This window comes from Vigna angularis, chromosome 1, assembly GCF_016808095.1.
Source record: "Vigna angularis cultivar LongXiaoDou No.4 chromosome 1, ASM1680809v1, whole genome shotgun sequence".
NCBI lineage: Eukaryota > Viridiplantae > Streptophyta > Magnoliopsida > Fabales > Fabaceae > Vigna > Vigna angularis.
This window is the reverse complement of record NC_068970.1, coordinates 3,965,006-3,983,168: the sequence shown is the minus strand read 5'-3', so window position 1 is coordinate 3,983,168 and position 18,163 is coordinate 3,965,006. Positions and strand designations below refer to the sequence as shown.

At 29.9% G+C, this 18,163-nt stretch overlaps 1 protein-coding gene across 1 annotated transcript; it reads right to left on the bottom strand.

The window, feature by feature from the left end:
• Window positions 1-12,805: 12,805 nt before the first annotated feature.
• On the bottom strand, window positions 12,806-13,520 carry LOC108341393 (uncharacterized). The gene has a single exon (XM_017579081.2). The coding sequence runs from the start codon at window positions 13,175-13,177 to the stop codon at window positions 12,941-12,943; it is 237 nt and encodes a 78-aa protein (XP_017434570.1). The 5' UTR covers window positions 13,178-13,520; the 3' UTR covers window positions 12,806-12,940.
• Window positions 13,521-18,163: the final 4,643 nt, after the last annotated feature.

The following is an 18,163-nucleotide window of genomic DNA, read 5'->3' as shown; positions in this document are numbered from 1 at the left end:
AAAATCTAGCTGTCAACCTTGTGCTTTTGATTCTTCATTTTAAATTGTATTAACATATATAAACTCCCTTTAATACCACCGAAAAATGTAGTCTTGGTAATGTGAACACTGAGTGACGGTGCCGTTGATTCTAATCATGAGTTGACTAAGACAGCCATTTAAGTAATTAATGACTAATCATATATTGTTAGCTTCCCAATGCACCTTAATTTGGTTTCAGAATCTTCGTTCCCCAATACCTTCCTTATAAAGTGTGTTTGGTCTTTGTTTACAGCAACATAAATCTGCAAATCAGACAAAGTTGCATCGAAATTACTCAAAAATATTCAAAGTCAACATATATTGCCTGTCTGAAAACCCTTAAACAACGAAATCCGACGGTAGTGTATAGGGATCTCAACATTGGTAAGACTTTTGGACCAAACTTTTGCTTCTAATATCATTTTAAAAGATTTTTTTTTCAACGAAGGTATATGTATATAAATCTGTTATTTTTTATTTTATTTGATCTGAGACTTTATTTATATTTAACACAACATCGTGCAAATTACAGTCTAAGTTTATCTGACGTATTCTGAAATTTATTTGAATTTTTAAGGACAGATGCAGAGGGACGATGAATGGTGTAACGGTATTGTGCTGCATGTCCTTTGATCTCATTACAAATAGCCATTTAGTTTGATTTTGAGTTTAGCAATTAGACTTGTTTATTCCTTGTGACATGCAATGTACCAATGAGGACATGTGAACAGTACAAATTATTGCTGGGACGATTATTGTTTTATAAATGATGACAACAAAACCTTATTGTCTTAAGGACAGAAAATAGCGCGTATGATTGAGATGATTGGCACGTTTTTTAAATGCTTATATTTCAATAGTTTTCTAATATTTTCTATCAGACTCATTTAATTTCAGTGAAAGATAGATAAATAGTCTAAGTAAAAATTGTTTTTTTACAAATATATTTGAACTATTCAACGTTAAATTCAACACACTCATTGTCTCAGTAACTCTGTAATTTGTCGGTACATGATTTTCACGTGCTTACATGATTTTGACATGTAAACAAACAGTAGGTAAGCTAATTTAAATATCTCCTTGTTTTTCTTATCTGATTACTATGTTTGATTGAAATACTTTGAAGTTTTTTTATCTTCTGATATTTTCTATAATAATTACTCTCAAACTTATATTTATTTTATAACAAGGTTATTCCTACGGTGTCCTTGAAACAAATTTGGGGGATTTAATTTTCAAGTCAAGTTTAGGCTCATATCAATTGCACATATTCTGGCATCGCTTTCTCTTATACTAGTTGCAATTGTAACTATCGTCTCTAGTGCTATAGTATCAATAGTGTTGCTACCACCTACTTTGCACAAGTGGAGGTCCACCTGTTATCTTAAGAAAAAAAGTATAATTGTGTCAATGGTATTTTAAATGTAATAAATGTGAGAATACAGGAAATTAGTTTAAGAATATGAAATTTGCAAGAGAAAAAAAATTATGTTTAGAAGTTTAAGTAGATTATAAAAAAATTGAGTTCTCATTTCTTAAAACAATAACAATATTTGACCCTTTTTCTACTTTTTTTTCTTCTCCTTTTAATTGTTTGATCATTTTTCATCCTTTTGAACATAAAAGATCATAGAAGTGTTCCTCTTGACAAGTATTATAAAAGCCTCCAATCAATTTCTCTAGTTGGGTAAATTAATTTTTCTCTTCCTTTGGACTTCAATTTGACCTCTGAGTGTAATGTTTTTATGCTCAAACTAAGTTTATATGGTCTTCTAAGTTGAATGGTAGGTCCAATTGTTAAATGGATGTTTCTAGGTATAAATAGAAAATCTTATGAGTACTGGATTGTGTGAGAGGTATTAGAGAGAGGTCATCTAATAGGTGAGAGAAACTAATTATTTAAATTGTTTTAAATTGAGAGTTTATAATCTACATAATATTTAAATTGTTTGAGAGTGTAATTTAATGAAACTTTATTGTTTTGGTTTTTATGATCTACATTGTTTTTAGCATGGACATGTTTTAGTTTTTAGTATATTGTATGATAATGAAACATTTGAACGATTAGCCGATAATAAATTGTTGAATAGAATTTATGTGGTGTGAGTCGAGGGAGACTTCACATGGTAAATAATATAATATGAAAGAGGATCATATTTAGAGAATTACTGGGGTTAATCTATGATGACTTGATTAGGAACATTGATTCTAAATGTTGAAATATCACTAGAAGATTTGGAAGTAAGCATGACAAATGCAGAGTTTTACAAGTCCATTCGATATATTCTTCCAAGAATAATGTTTAGATGTATTCCTTTATTTGAGTCATGTTACAAAAATGTGATTAAGGTTTTGAAATAGAGCCATGTGGACTAAGATTAGATAATTGTTTTTAATGAATATGAAACATTTAAATTTTTGACTAGATTTTATAAAAATTATTTAAGAATTGATTGATAATGTTGATGGAAAAAGGAGAAAAATTGCTAGGTATTAACACAAATAAATTTCGTACAAAATTTAATTATACAAATTTTAAATTATTTCTTAGAATTTTTATAATATGATTTATTTGCTTTCTACTTTTTCATTTAATGAGCTTACTCTTGTGTTTTGTGTATTCTTTGTTATTTTTTTATATGATGACAGTATATTAATATGTGAGTAGGGAAGAAACATTCGTTATAAATTTAAATAAAATAAAATTATAATTTGAATTCAATATAATAATAATAATAATTTAAATTAAACTAATTATTTTAATTTTAATTTGAAGTCAAACCGTTATTGGTAATAGAGATAATTTAGAGTAAAAAAAAGAATAATTTCAGTCTCATTCATAGAAATTATGAAATGTGGGAAAAGAAAAATATAAAAATGAATTAATTAATAGATTATGTCCTATTCTTGGAAAGAAGTATTTAAGTCTGTTATATAAGAATATATTGAACACTCTTAAATATATTTTAATGATTGAATTATTTTTTCCAAAACATTATAACGGTAATTATTAATTTTTATATTCAGTATAAGTTAAATGTTTATGAGTAAAAAGAAAGGTCATTTGGTAATTTTAATTAATGCTTATATGTAAAAAAGAGATTGTATCTCCTTACTTAATTCTCGTCCTTAAATTTAATTTTGAACAATTAATTGATTCAATTAATCAATATATGAATCTAATATTAATATGATACAATCTCATTTATATTCAGTTATCAAATTCAAATTCAATTTATTTTCAATTTGGATTCTAAAAATAGTAGCACAACACAAAACAAACTTAGGAATAAAAAACAATTGATGCAAAACCTAATTCCATTTGTTTGATTATTTATTGAATTAATCGTTAGATATTTAATTCTTCATTTGTTAAAGAAAAAAGAAGTGGTAAAAAAATGAAATAAAAATAAATAAATAAAAGGAAAAGAGAAAAATGATGCAAAAACAACATCTTTTGAGAATTTGATCAATAATTTATGTCGTTGTGTTTTGAGTATATTTAAACCTTATACAAAGTTTGAAAAATGAAGCAAAAATGTGATCTATTAAGTAGATCTAATAATGTCCATAAGTCCAATTATAAAAATTCAAACTAATATTAACAAAAACCAATTCACATGATTCTTTTAGAGCTGTCGGGTAACTCGATCCGACCCACCACAAATTGGTCATTTAGTGAACTAATCCAACCTGACTCGTTTATTAGTGAGCTGGAAAAATTCAAACCCGACCCAACCCACCACGGGTTGGTGGGTTAAACGGGTTGACTCATTGAGTCACTTAATTATAAGTTTTTTTCAAAATAAATAAAATTAGAACTTTTTTTAATTTAAATCTAAATAAATTTCACTCTAACTTCAAAGACAAAAATAAAAAAAATATCACACAATCCAAGTGTAATCCAAAAACAAGCACACAAGGCGAACAAATAAGTTTTTAATATTGATAATTTTTTATCATTTGTCCATTATAATATTAAAGTCTTGAATACATAAATCTATAATATTTTTCTCTCTTAAAATATCTTTTTCTTTCATCTCATCTACAATATAATCAAAAAAATGCTAACTAATAATATTGAAACACATAATAAAATAATTAAATTAAATTAGGTGGGTTGATAAGCCAATCCGGCTCACCATGGGTTCAATTCGAATGAGTCAGGTTCTAAGTGAGCCGGGTTAAAAACTAATCTGTACAAAATTATATTTTTTTCAAACTCAATCCGGTTCAAACCTGTGATGAACCAGGTTAGCTCGCGGATTACAATCCATCTTGAAAACACTAGTTCCTTTGTAAAAATATTTCATTAAATCTATCTCAACTTCTTAAAAAAATTATAGAAAATAGTATAAAACTTCAAATTCCGTAAATCATATATCCATTTGAAATAGAATCAATAAATTCTAAAAAAAATTAAAATTAAAATAATTAATAAATATCAAATAAACTAAAAATACAAAATTAAAAAAAATATGAAATTAGATTCAATTTATTATTACAGAAAACAATAAACAAGTGATGAAAAAGAGCTAAACATTAAGCAAAGTGACAAGTAATAACGTGTGTGCCTCATTCCATTATTATTGCATGCTCCATCTTTGTGATATGTTCTCCATTGTCTCTATATTGTCTCTTAAAGTAGATGGTTATATCCCCACATCCACGTTTCTTTACAAGAACCTTCTCTTCGCTATATACGTATGGTCATTTTCTTTAACAACTTTGTTTTCTTACAATAATTATATTTTAAAAAAATATAATTTAATTTAACATATAGTATAATGTTGTCTTCTTTACAAAATAGTATTCTTGTGCCAATGCTATTTAAATATAATAAACATTTGTTAAATTGTTTAATTAAATAGGATATTTAATTTGAATCTAATAATAATAAATACTTAATTTAAATTAAAATAATTATTGCAATTTAAATTTGAAGTCAAACACTTATTCGTAATATATATAATTTAAATTTTAAAAGCATAATTGAATATATTTTTAATCATTGTAAAATAATTGAATTTTTATTTATGTTTTTCTAAAAAAATAATAGAAAACTATTAATTTTTATACTCAGTATAACGTGATACTCGTTAACTGCTTATATATAAAAAAAGAAAGGTCACATGACCATTTTAATTAGTGCTTACTAGTATGTCTGATATGATATGATGAATACCTTTTTTATTTTAAAAAATTATAAAATAAGTGTTTTTATTATATGGTGACTTCAATTATAGAAAGATGAAATAAAAGAAAAATATTTTTAAAGGAAAAAAGAAACCAAAATTCTCTCATTTTGTCAGTGATTAAAAAAACAACAATTTCAAATTTTATGGAATAAATCAATTAATAACAAATAAGATTACAGGAGAAAAAACCACTTCTTACTTATTCTACATAGATTAAAAACATATTTAAATGTTTTAAAAAATATATAAATAAAGTGATTCATAAATTATTTGAGCTCGAATTGATAAATGTTACATCAAAATCATTTACTTAGTTGAATCAACAAATTCGATCTTAAATATGCTACCCTAATTTCATTTATGCTATTAAACTTTTGAAAAAACAAAAGAGATTTCGTATCATTAATACGTCATATTTACAGGTTTATTAGACAATATTGTTTTTTTTTTTCAATCATGTCTCTTTATCTCCATAAGTGTTAAAATGATTTTTGGGTCATCGGTCATTCGTACCCAACCTACCCACGTTTTTGTAAAACTTAGACAACCAACTTAAGGGATATTGGATCAATGATTTGACGGAATGAGTTAATTTAATCATATTGATTAATATAAAAGTTATATTTAGATATAGTTGTTATTTAGTGTATGCGTTAATTCTAACCTACTTATGAAATATTGAATGCGTTAAAAAAAGTCCTTACATAAAATGAGAATGAGTTAGAGCTATAGGATTAAAGTATGATTAAATTTTTAAAGAAATTAATTAAGCTCTAAATATTTTTTATAATTGCAAGTTTTAAAAATATTTTAAATTGTAAATTGTTTCATAAATATTTTATCGATAAATTGATCTATAATTAACTTTTATTATTTATACTTAATTATAAAGTTGAGGTCCAATCAACTTGTTGGACCAATTCAACTTAATTTTACTTAATTTTGTTTGATATTAGGTTCAATCTTAATATATATTTTTTTATTTGGACCAAAACTAACTTGTGTTAAATATAATTTGATTTGATCTTGATTGAAGCCAACTTAATTATCTTAGTCTAAACCAACTTAACATTACATGTCTCAACAAAGTGTGTTTCATCTTAACCCGATCTAACTTATTCTAACTTGGGCTAGGTTTGGTTGACCAACCCAATTAATATGAACTCGATTTAAATTGATTTGGGCTCAACTAAATCTAACTCATTTGGACTTAATTTAGGCCAATTCAAATTAATTTAGACTTGACTTGACAATTTTATTTTATTTGTGTTCAACTAGTTAACTTAATTTGATTTTGATTTAATCCAACTCGATGTAACTCGATCAACATAACCTAATATGAATATGACATGTGTGACCTAATCACATTGATATGCGGTTTAATTACAGATTCAAAAGTTTGGGCCAGAATCAAAACTGAGATATCGATATCATTATCTTTCAAAAGTTGAATTCTTATATTCAACGTACCGATTAACATTTACATGGTCATGCTTTTGAAGCAAGTTGCTTCAAAGAAAGACACTTCTTTGTATATTGCCAAAGAAATGAAAAACAATTGCTATGCATAAGCGATGTCACACATACAAAACAACCAACTATGATCCCTACTCACCAACTTCGGCTAGTAGAGCACCTTCTGCTACGTGAATCATAAAAAAAAAAAAAATAATCCCATTTCATGCAAGTACCCACACTAACTTCACTAATGCTTTTACTTAATAATTGTATGGATAAAAAGATAACTTGGAGAATCTCAAACATACAGCTTTATTAAATACTTTTATTTTCCACCACTTTAAAATGATTTAGATTAGTTTCAATTTTTATTCAATACGATCTTATTGTTAATGACAATGTAATTAAATGATAGTAATAAAAAAACATATTATTAATACATTCTATTCTAACATAATTCTTGATCCAAATTATTAACCAATATTTGCCGAATTGAAGTGATATTCTCACGTAATAAAGCAAATGGTGAGAGTAATACATATCATTAACTAAAAGCTTTCATTTTTGTAAGATTTTTTAAAAATATTTTATGAAATTTTACAAAATGCATAAGATTTTTTTTTTTCTATTCTCCTAGAAAATCCAATAAAAAAAAGATACAAAATATGAAAAATTAGGGCAGTGAAAACTTAAATTATAGTGGTGAACATGTTATTTATGTTATTAGAGTGCAGAGGAGAGCTTCATATAGTCTGTTTAGTCCATTTTCCGTGAGATGCAGGGTTCATAAGAAGAATTTCTGTTGAAAAATTTATGAACTTGTGGTGACCATGAGAACGGAAAGATAAGGAGATTCCAGGGTAAACTTAGAGACAAGCGTTTCAACTGAGGTTCTACATTGAAGAGCCATGCGTGTCAAAAGCTGATGAAGAACCCTAGGTACGAAAAGAAGATATAGTTGGCATCCATTTAGATGCCCCTAATTTCTAGCTATTTAGATAGGAAAATGCCCATTTTATGTCTTCTAGCTTGTAGTGTAGCTTGCTGGCATGAATTTTTTCAACTTCATTACTGTAAAATTAAAATAATTCTTCATGTTACACCTAAAATTGCCACGTGGGATATCGACTGTCTTCTTCCTTCACGATAACTATTCTTTCTACTTTTCTTCTTTCTTTTTCAGTTCCAACTTTTTGTTTTGTTTAGGGTTGAACTTATTTTTCTTCTTACACAAAGTCACATTTGTGTTCTTTGTAATCACAACTATAAGTTGTAATTATCCTTTTCAACAGTTGAGAAAGCTTTCTTCTGCTGTGAAATATGAAAATGCGTGATATAAGATGAAGGCTGTGTGGAAGTGGCATGGGACACAGAGCCAAACTTTTGAGTTGTTTGAGCTTGTTCCCTTTAATTTGAGTCTTGGAAGTAACCTAAGTGGTTCTAAAGTAACTAGCAAACAAATCAAAGATACTCTCTGCCTATATTTTGCATTACAGAATATAAACAAATTAATGAATGCATGTGTCACCCCAATGTTATTGTTGTCAATCTCTCAAAGATAACTTCAAATCGGATTCCACCAGTTCATATAAAGGTGGCACGACTTTTATAGTTTCAGACCAACAGATGAAGCTAAGTTAGAATATGTAGACCCTCTGATTAAGAATTAGTACCTCTCTAAAGTTTCCACCAAAAGTTGCAAAATTTCATGCCACATGGGGAAAAGGTGAAACTCCAGTTCTGAGTTGATAGTTATCTGCATCAAGCATATAGTATATTTTTCTCCGATATTACCCTCTCAAACTATAACCATAAATACTGATGAATTTAGTTAGCTGTAAAGATTTAAAAGACAAGATCTTTTAGTAAAATTTGAAGGACTAAAGACATTTGATAATGGTGGGTGTTAAGATTAAGAAGTGAAGATGTAGATAATTGAACAATATTCCCGACAGTGAAAGTAGGTTTTGTACTTAGAAGCAGAAAGGCAGGAGCTTACGATTCAAAGTAAAAGACATTGGTTAATGAAGAAGATGCTGGAATGATATTCCTAAGTACACTGGTAATCTGGTATCTTGTCATTCTGAGATGTTCATTTATTGACGATTCCGTTTAACCTTTACCGATAGTTTTCCCAAGTAGTGAAGCCCAGAAAAAGCACAAGAGTACAACTTCTTTTATGTTAACCCTGTGCACTCACTGCACCACCCATCAGTAAGATTTCTGATTCTCCTTCTCAAGATCCCAATGGTGCCAATTCTTTTCAACGAACATTTCTAATCAGGATCCAAAACATTAATTCCTTTTCTGCTTTATATAATTGCATTTTTTACTCTTTACACATATAATATTATAACTATAAATACAAATATGTCAATATTTGAATTAAGAACAAAAAAAGTTTTGAAGCTATCGAGAATTGAAAGGAAATATATGTTAGCTTACTCTTTTATTAGGTATTTGGAACACGAATTATATAACTACAATATTCCTTAGACTCCATCATTTCATTTCAAACGCGATCTTCTAATCACTTTAAAATTGAAATGATTTTTTGTTACAAGATTAAATAAATTTAATTCTTTTTGTAATAACAAATTATAGAATGATAATAAAAAAACAGGTTTAACATCCTAAAATAATAAAAAAATAGTGATTTTTTAGACTAATTTAACGTCCTAAAACGGATGTTATACACGAATTAGGTATTCGGAGAAATTTATATATAAACAAGGAGAATATAATGCCAAATTCTAGAATGATGATAAAAAAAATGAGTAAACAGTGAATTTTTAGACCAATTTAACTTCCTAAAATTAATAAAAATAGTGAAAGGTAATATATGTTAGCTCACCTTTTAACTAGGTATTCGGAGCTACAAGGCTTATGTAAAAACATGAATATTCTTCTTAGTCTCCATAATTCCATTTCCAATATGACCTTCTAACAACTTTTAAATTGAAATGATTTCTCGTTACCAGGTTAAGAAAATTTAATTCTTTTTATATAAAAAATGAGAATGTAATGACAAATTCTAGAATGATAATAAGAAAAACGGATAAATAATGAATTTTTAAACTAATTTAATATCCTAAAATTAATTATAAAATTAGATGTGTCCTTTATAATTTCACCTCATCTTTATATAAATAAAAATTACATATATGTTATGTAGGATTTTCAACAAAAACCTCCAACTAAGCAATGATGAAAAAGAGATATTATAGAGAAGTGAACATGCATAATTATTTGAAGAGAAAGAGATTAATAAAAAAAGTAAATTTTAAGCCTAACTTATCCAATTTATAAGATGAAATTTATATATATATATTAATTGGTGATTCAATGTAGAATCATTTTTTCTTTTTTTTTTTAATTTTCTTTTTCATTCATTTTATTTATTGTTCTTTTTTCTTTGTTTTCATATTTGGTTTTTTTCTACTTTTTTTTACAAAATATTGCTACTAAATTTATAATTGTACTAAATCACACAAGTAATAAAAATAAATCTAAAATTGAGAAAGCAATAAAAATAAATAGACAATATTTTTTAAACAGTGCCCATGAATGAATATATGCACTTATCAACTTTATTACTTTTATAATTTTGGTACATTTGTCAATTTAATAATAAGTTTATGAAAAAAAAGAAAAAAAAAGAAGAAAAAGAAAAAAGAAAAGTAAAATTAAAAATAATAAATAAACTTTAGACTTAACTTAATTTTATGAAAATAATTAGTTTGTATTTATTTATATAGTTTAAATGAGTTTTATCTATAGCTCATTTGATATTCTTAATATTCACTTATTATATGTATCTTCCAAAATGTTAAACATATTTTTTATGATCTAATGATTTTCATATTGTACTTATAAGATTTTAAGTTATTTAAAATTTTTGACAGATAATTGGTATCCGTGGATATTTATTACCCGTGAGATGTGGAAGTGGATATTTTAATATCCTCTTATAAACAGATCTGATGTGAGTATATTATACTATCTCACATGCGGGTACCCGTTACCCGCAAAAAATAAAATGATAATAAAAATTTAATTTATATTTTATTTAATTAATATTAAATTATATATATATTTTTTGTAATTTTATTTAAATTTTATTTTAAAAATGTATAAAATATATATTTTTTAATATTTGCGGGTATCCGCGAGTTTTAAAATATCCGTGAATTTTTTTGAAACAGATATCCATGTAGATAGCATACGGATTGTGGGTGAAGTTTTCATTTTACGGATCAGGTTACGTGGAGACACTATCCGTTTGTCATTCCTAGCGTCTATACTTATCAAACTAATAAAAGTGTACCATTAATATATATATATATATATATATATATATATATATATATATATATATATATATATATATATATATATATATATATATATATATATATATAATTAATGGTAAAATGTTCATATAAAATACAAAATTTTAACATTAGATTAATATTAATGTTTTTAAATATCTCATAATATATTTTATTAGAAGTGTAAATTTAAATTTTTACAAACTTAAAGTTCATTTCTTCCGAATTTTTTCTAAGTATTTTAGTATATAATCCTATTAAACATTTATAATTCTTTTAGTCACTAATTAATTTTTAGACTTTTTCAACTAATTTTTAATTTAAAACTTAATTAACTACACTTTCAAGCACAACATATTTATATTAAAAAAATATAAAAAATAGTTAAGAAACATTTTAAGGGATAGAAGAAGACAAAATACAAGAAGTTAGAACAAGAAATTATGTTTTGAATGTGACAAAAAATACTACATACCATTTAAAGAAACTAATTTAGCAAGAGAATTTTTAATTAATAAAATAATTTAAACCTAACTGAAAGTGCCAAGCACACGTTTTCATTCATCATCATCACTCATCTCCTACCTTGGATATCTACTAACTTAATTTTCAGAATCGTTCTAGAGGATACCCCATCGTTACATGCTCCTCAATACTCCATAACAAGTCATCATACACCACGTGCTCACCACATTCTTCAAGCTAATCCTGCTACATCACACCTAATTTTGGATAAACGAGAACATAATGACGGTTGTGCCAAAAGTTGAACCATTATTCAAAGGAAGAGAATCTAGCTCTTCATCATATATCTAGTTCAGAGGTTCAATCATGTCACAACATTTAGTTAATTACAATTACAAAACTAGAACTGCAAATTGATCTGAATGATAATCAAAATTATAAATGATTTAGTGTCATTATATAACCTATATATTTAACTTTTTCAACTTATAAAAAGTAATTAGTAGCACTTAATTATTAATTTATAGAATTGACCTGGTAGCGTAGATGGGATTCTCTCTAGCCGAATTTCGTCTAACCCTAAGTGGTTGAACTTGTCATTGCATAAGCAATTAGAGACGAAAGAGAATGAAATGCATGGTCCAGAATTTTTATGGAGTGTGGCGTTGAATATTTTCTTGGCAACTTTGCTCCACACTGGTTAAGACAAATTAGGTCAGCAATGTTACAGAAGTTTATGGATATACATTTTGCTATAATCAAACTAACCCGACACCTATGCCGACATATGAATTTTTGTTCAAATTCATCGTGTGTTTATTCATATTTGGTTAGCAGTTCTGGACAACCTCGACTAATAGCATGTGTTTCCGATGAAGGGCTACACAAATTAAAAGTACTAACAACAACTGAGTGTAAATTTGTGCTGATATGCTCATGATTCAGTGCTTGCTTGGATATTATGACTCACGCAGTTAGCTGGTTAATATATTTCTTTTATGATTTGAATAGAGAAATTTGAGATAATTAATGGCTGCAATCAATGGCCAAAGCAGGAATAATGCAGTCACAGATAAGCCCTTGATGTATTTTCTCGGTACTGGAATAACATGCAGATTGAAATCATATTAAATTAGAGAAAATTAATCTGAGGTAGGATGATAAAGAAAGTTGTAGCCAGAAACATAACTTTTTATTTTTGATAACAACGAATGGAGAGAAGAGAAAACAAAAGTATAATGAGTTTTTACATTATTACTGAGCACACGCATTATTTTAGCAGCTATCTATAGTAAGTTTGGATCCACACCTCGAGTGAGAACCAGCACAAAGGAAATGAAAGTGCGTGAGAATTACATTTGCAGGGATAGAGAGAGGTAGGAACCAAGTGTAACTGGTGTGAGTTATTAAAGGAAGCACTAGTTTGATGAATGAAGAGCAACGAAGAAAGGGTTTGTTATTTGAGTTTCAGGACGCAATTTGGTGCTCAGAGTCACTGACTCGTGAGGCATAGAATCTAGCAATGAAAGCAGATGCTTTCCTGTCAATACCAGGCTCAGCAACCCAACGCCCTCTATCCTCATCACTTGCAAAGTGCCTTCTGCTATTATCATCGTAGCTATAGTAGTAATCATCCTTGCTGTTTGAGAAACAAGCCTTGAAAATACCACAAAAGGAGAAGGACGATGACTTCTTAGCCCCCATATATGTTTCTTCTTTCCTTCTTTTTCTTCTTCTTCTTCTTCTTCTTCTTATTTGCAAGAGTAACTCACTTAACACTCACCAAACACACAGTATGATTTTCAAGGAAATGAACTTGAAGAACTTAGCAAAGTGTGATGTAGCTCTTGCTGATCTGTGTGTGCTGGTTGGTGTTTTTGCTTGGAATAGCAGTGGCCGTATTTATAGGGTAAAGGAAAGTCACATGCAAGCACCAGCTGCACACACAAGTTTTACTGCCAAAAGGGACGGTCAGGATTCCCTGAAATGACTAATAAGAATGGATATCATGGTTGTAAAAATTGAAAAAAAGCATAAGCGTTCTTGTCCTCTCCCTTGCTGATATACACAGTGCTAACTTTGCTTTTCTAGCTATATCTTATAACTTTGTTTCTCCACACAAAAGATGCCTTCTTCCTTTCTTTCTTATATAAATAATGCCTACGGAATTTGATTATTGCGTCCACTCCTAACTCGGTCGAACGTATATAGCTCACTTTACCTCTCTCATCACTTCAGATAATAACTTCCCCAGCTTTTACTTCTTTTCTCCTTAATTCTTCATTTTTCTCGGCTCATTTGGTAATAGCAAGTCTGAACAATTCAATGGAATATTTTCCACCGATTTGAATTCAACATGTATCAGTTAGACTCAATTATACACCCACTTTACTGTATGTAACTCAAATTTTATTCGATTCTTTTACTTTGTTGTGAAAAAAGAACATTACAGCAGGACTCTTTCTTTCAATGTAATTTTGCTTGGCTCGTGTGTCTATAAAATCAAGGAAAATGATGACAGCAAGCATCTTTAACACCCAGAGAGAAAATACAAGAAAGATAAGTAAGTGTATTTGATAAGTGATAGGTACGATGAAAAATAGAGAAAAATGGTGCATGTTAATTGTATTTCCATGTTATTCTCATTCGGTAACAAAACAATCTTAAATAATTTGTTGGGAATAAAACTGAAGGTGTTGAGTAATGCAAAAAACATTATATAATTACGGATCTGATATAATGATATTATTGGTTGTCATTGCAGTCAAAAGAGAGGAGAGTACATAGTTGTCCATGAACTCTACCATTATTCTGTTCACACAGATTTATGGAATAAGGGGAAAATTGTTTTAACTTAATTAGCTAGGAATGCAACTATGTCTAAGAAGTATTAAGAAATGGTTTTAACTTAATTGTTTAAGCATGCATGTAAAGTTGGACCGCGTACTTTGTACGTATAGATGCATGATAAAGAAGAAAGGGAAGATTTTTACAAGTAAAAAAATTGGAAAGCAAGGTTTGTGTGCTTCCTTTGCAGCCTTAGATGGTATAATATATGTATTTTTATTGTTGATCTTTATGCAGAGGCATATATAGGTAGCCATAACCGTGAGTGGTGAAGGGGAAGATAAAGGTCCCACCTTCTTCTATAGCTTCCTCTCCCAAGAGAGTGCCATCAAGCTGTCTAACTTTATCAGATCTTAATTCTTAAGGGATCCTAAAACCAAGCCACAGTTGATCAAATACAAGGCACTCTTCCCTTAATCATTGTTAAACTTCTTGCTTTCTCGGATCTAATCATTTATGATATCTTCTGTTGCATAATTTCATTGCTTTATAATATTTTTTTATTACAACTTTTATAGTCCTCTCTTCTTTCGTCTTTGTATTCTTCCATTCTTTTATTTCTATGTTTCTTCTCCAAGTTTATAACATAAAGGTAAAATACGTGTCTTTTTAACTCTGAGTTTTCTGTTTGTCCATATCAATCTTAATACTTTTACGTTGAAAGTGATAGGTTATTGGAGGCGGTGGTTGTAAGGACCGTATATTCTTTGGAAAAGAATTGTGGTGGAGGTGGGTCTCATGTGGGTGGCTGCACGTTTCTGGAAGAGGGAGGGGAAGCTACCTAACAGTAGATGGTGCAACTGTAAGTGGTGGGGCTCCATTCTTTCGGCAGCATCAAAATGGGTAGTGGGTCTTCCCACTTTGGAATGCTTCAGCCACCAAGGGAGACACCATCATCTCCTTCGTTAGTGGACACTGCACCTAGGAGTGGAAGGGAACGGTTGTGGTTCTTCCAGCAGGGGAGGGGTTCAATTTAGTTGTTTTCCTTAAAGGTAAGAAGCCATGGATTCATGGGGTGTTAGTTCTGAACTTCGGGAAGAGTAGAATTCTTGCTGCCATATCTCTGAGAGGGGTGTTCGGTGCTGCATCTGGAGGAGCAATAGGCTTGCTGCAAAATCTGGAAAGGGAGAGCTGGCACTGTAGCAGAGGACTGGAACAGCAGAGGGAAGAGGAACACAGTGCAAAGATTGGTTCAAGATTTGCTAGGAGGTCTTCAAGAGGTAAGGGGAGTTAGATTTTATTCGTTTGATTGTTGAATGATGCTGTGGTTGATGCAAATCTGGGTATTTTTGAGTTGAAAAATGAAGTTTCTGAGTTCTGGAACACTGCACGCGATTCTGCAGAATTCTGCAGAAACGCCGTTCGTCCAATTTGATTTCAAATTGGACGTTCGTCCAAAATAGCTAACGTTCGTCCATATGGTTTTGTTAACGTTCGTCCTATTGTTAAGAGCGTTCGGTTTTGTTCAGTGAACGTCAACGTTCGTCCTTTAATCCTATTTTAGCGTTCGGTCTCATAGTATTCACTGTATGTGCAATCGTCCAAACAGTAATTACATGTTCGGTTTTGTAGTATTTGCCTATATACGTTCGGTCTCTTCGTGTTTAATCTGATAGTGTTCGTCTTATTGAGCGTTCATTCAAACAGTATTCTTTGTAATCTGATAGTGTTCGACCTATTAAGTGAGCGTCTAAACAGTATTCGTCCTCTTAGTGATCAAATAGTATTCGTCCGTGCTTTTGAGCGTTCGTCCTTCCCAGAGAGCGTTCGTCCTTCCCAGAGAGCGTTCGTCCTTCCCAGTGAGCGTTCGTCCAGAGAGCGTTCGTCCTTCTCCACGAGCGTTCGTCCCAGTGAGCGTTCGTCCAGAGAACGTTTGTCCTTCTCCGCGAGCGTTCGTCCCAGTGAGCGTTCGTCCAGAGAGCGTTTGTCCTTCTCCGCGAGCGTTCGTCCCAGTGAGCGTTCGTCCAGAGAGCGTTCGTCCTTCTCCGTGAGCGTTCGTCCAAATAGTTGGCGTTCGTCCAATAGTGGAGCGTTCGTCCAAATTGTGGAGCGTTCGTCCAAATTGTTGAGCGTTCGTCCAAAATGCTGAGCGTTCGTCCAAATAGTGAAGCGTTCGTCCTTAACACATTGATTTTCGTCCTTAAATTGAGTGAGCGTTCGTCCTTAAATTGAGTGAGCGTTCGTCCAATAGTGTCCAGTGAATAGTACTCGTCAAAATAGTATTTTACAAATATGTTGAATTTTAAGTTCCTTGCTTTCGGATTGAATTATGTGTACCAATGTTTGGAATATTATCTATGACATGAATTATGTGAATGTATGAGATATGTTGGAATTGTTGGGATAATATGGTGGTATCTGATTTTTCATAATTGGGGTTAAGATTCAAAGTAACAGTAAGTTATGTTATTTAAATATTTCGGTTGCAATTTATGAATGCATGTTCATGTAATCAAGATTGGTTGAAAGGGTATGGTTATAAGTGGTTTATGATGTACATTGTTGATCCAAAAGAAATATCATGAGATTTAAAATGGTCGGATTGAATCGGAAATTTAGATCTCTCGGTGGGATCAGTTGGTGTAAAGAATGAATGTGGGAAGCTTAGCCGGTTGTTCATCCTGATGTTCCGTGAGTACTCGTCCTCACGTAGAGGGGGTACGTCATGTGTGGGAACGGCAGGAGGTCCTAGTCCTAGGGTATCTGGACAGATAGGACTAACCTCGGGTGGCAGCTGATGAGAGTTCCAGTTACTACATCACCCGGGTGCACGAACATCGAAGCTACACAGAATTCATTCTAGTCCGGACGAGTCTGTCTATGGAGTAACGAGTCGGTCTATAAAGTAACAAGTCGGGGTATAAAGTAACAAGTATTGTAATGTTGGTTTACCATGTTTGGATGACTTTTGCATGTTGTATGAGTGGATGGAATTATGGTTTAATGAATTTGCTCTAATTGTTCTTTTATACGAATCTAAGTATGAAAACATTGAATTTAACTGTTCTATCTGTATAACATGTTTTTATATCTAGCTCACCCTTGCATTGTTTTTGTTATGTGATGTTTGGGTATGTTTCTTTGGCAATGATCATCCACTTGGATGGGAGCAGATGTTGTCGCGGAGTTTCCCTTGGAGCAATAGCTGGAGGTTGTTGATTTTGCAGAATAGTCTTCTTAGAATTTATTGATTGAACACTTGTAGTGTTTAATCCTTTCAATTGTTCAAGTTTGAATTTCTAGTTTCTTTTGTTTGGACGATTGTAATTTATTACATTTAATTACACGTCAAATTTCCGACTGTTCTCTATATTTGAATGTTAACGTCCTTATTATATAATATTGATTATTATATAATCGGGATGTTACAGTGGTAGCAAGTGATAATATATATTCAACACTAATATTATGCTTATCTAAAAGAATGATAATTATAGTTTTTATATTTTCTTAATTGATTGGATTTTTTTTTCTAAATGAAACTTAAGACGGTAGATAGGAGGGGAAATTTTTTTACTTTTTCAAATAGGTGGAATAAATTACATTTTTTTAGTTATAGAAAACAATAATAGAATATAAAAGTGATTCTAATAAATTAGATTAAATGTTAATCACTTGGTTGAGAATTTAAGTAGAATCTACTTAAAAGATTACTACGCGCAAACCTAAATTACAAACCATTTTTATATAAAACGAATGTTTAAAATTAAAGTATATGGAAAAGAAAAGACCTATTTTTCTGTTTTTATCGAAAATTAAAGAATCTGGAATATATCTTATCCTAAATCTATTTGATTTTTTTTATGGTCATTCTGTTAATGTTTGCGTATGGAAAAGGGAAAA

Coding starts and splice junctions, on each gene's coding strand:
- LOC108341393 (XM_017579081.2), bottom strand. CDS start 13,177: ATGGGGGCTAAGAAGTCATCGTCCTTCTCCTTTTGTGGTATTTTCAAG.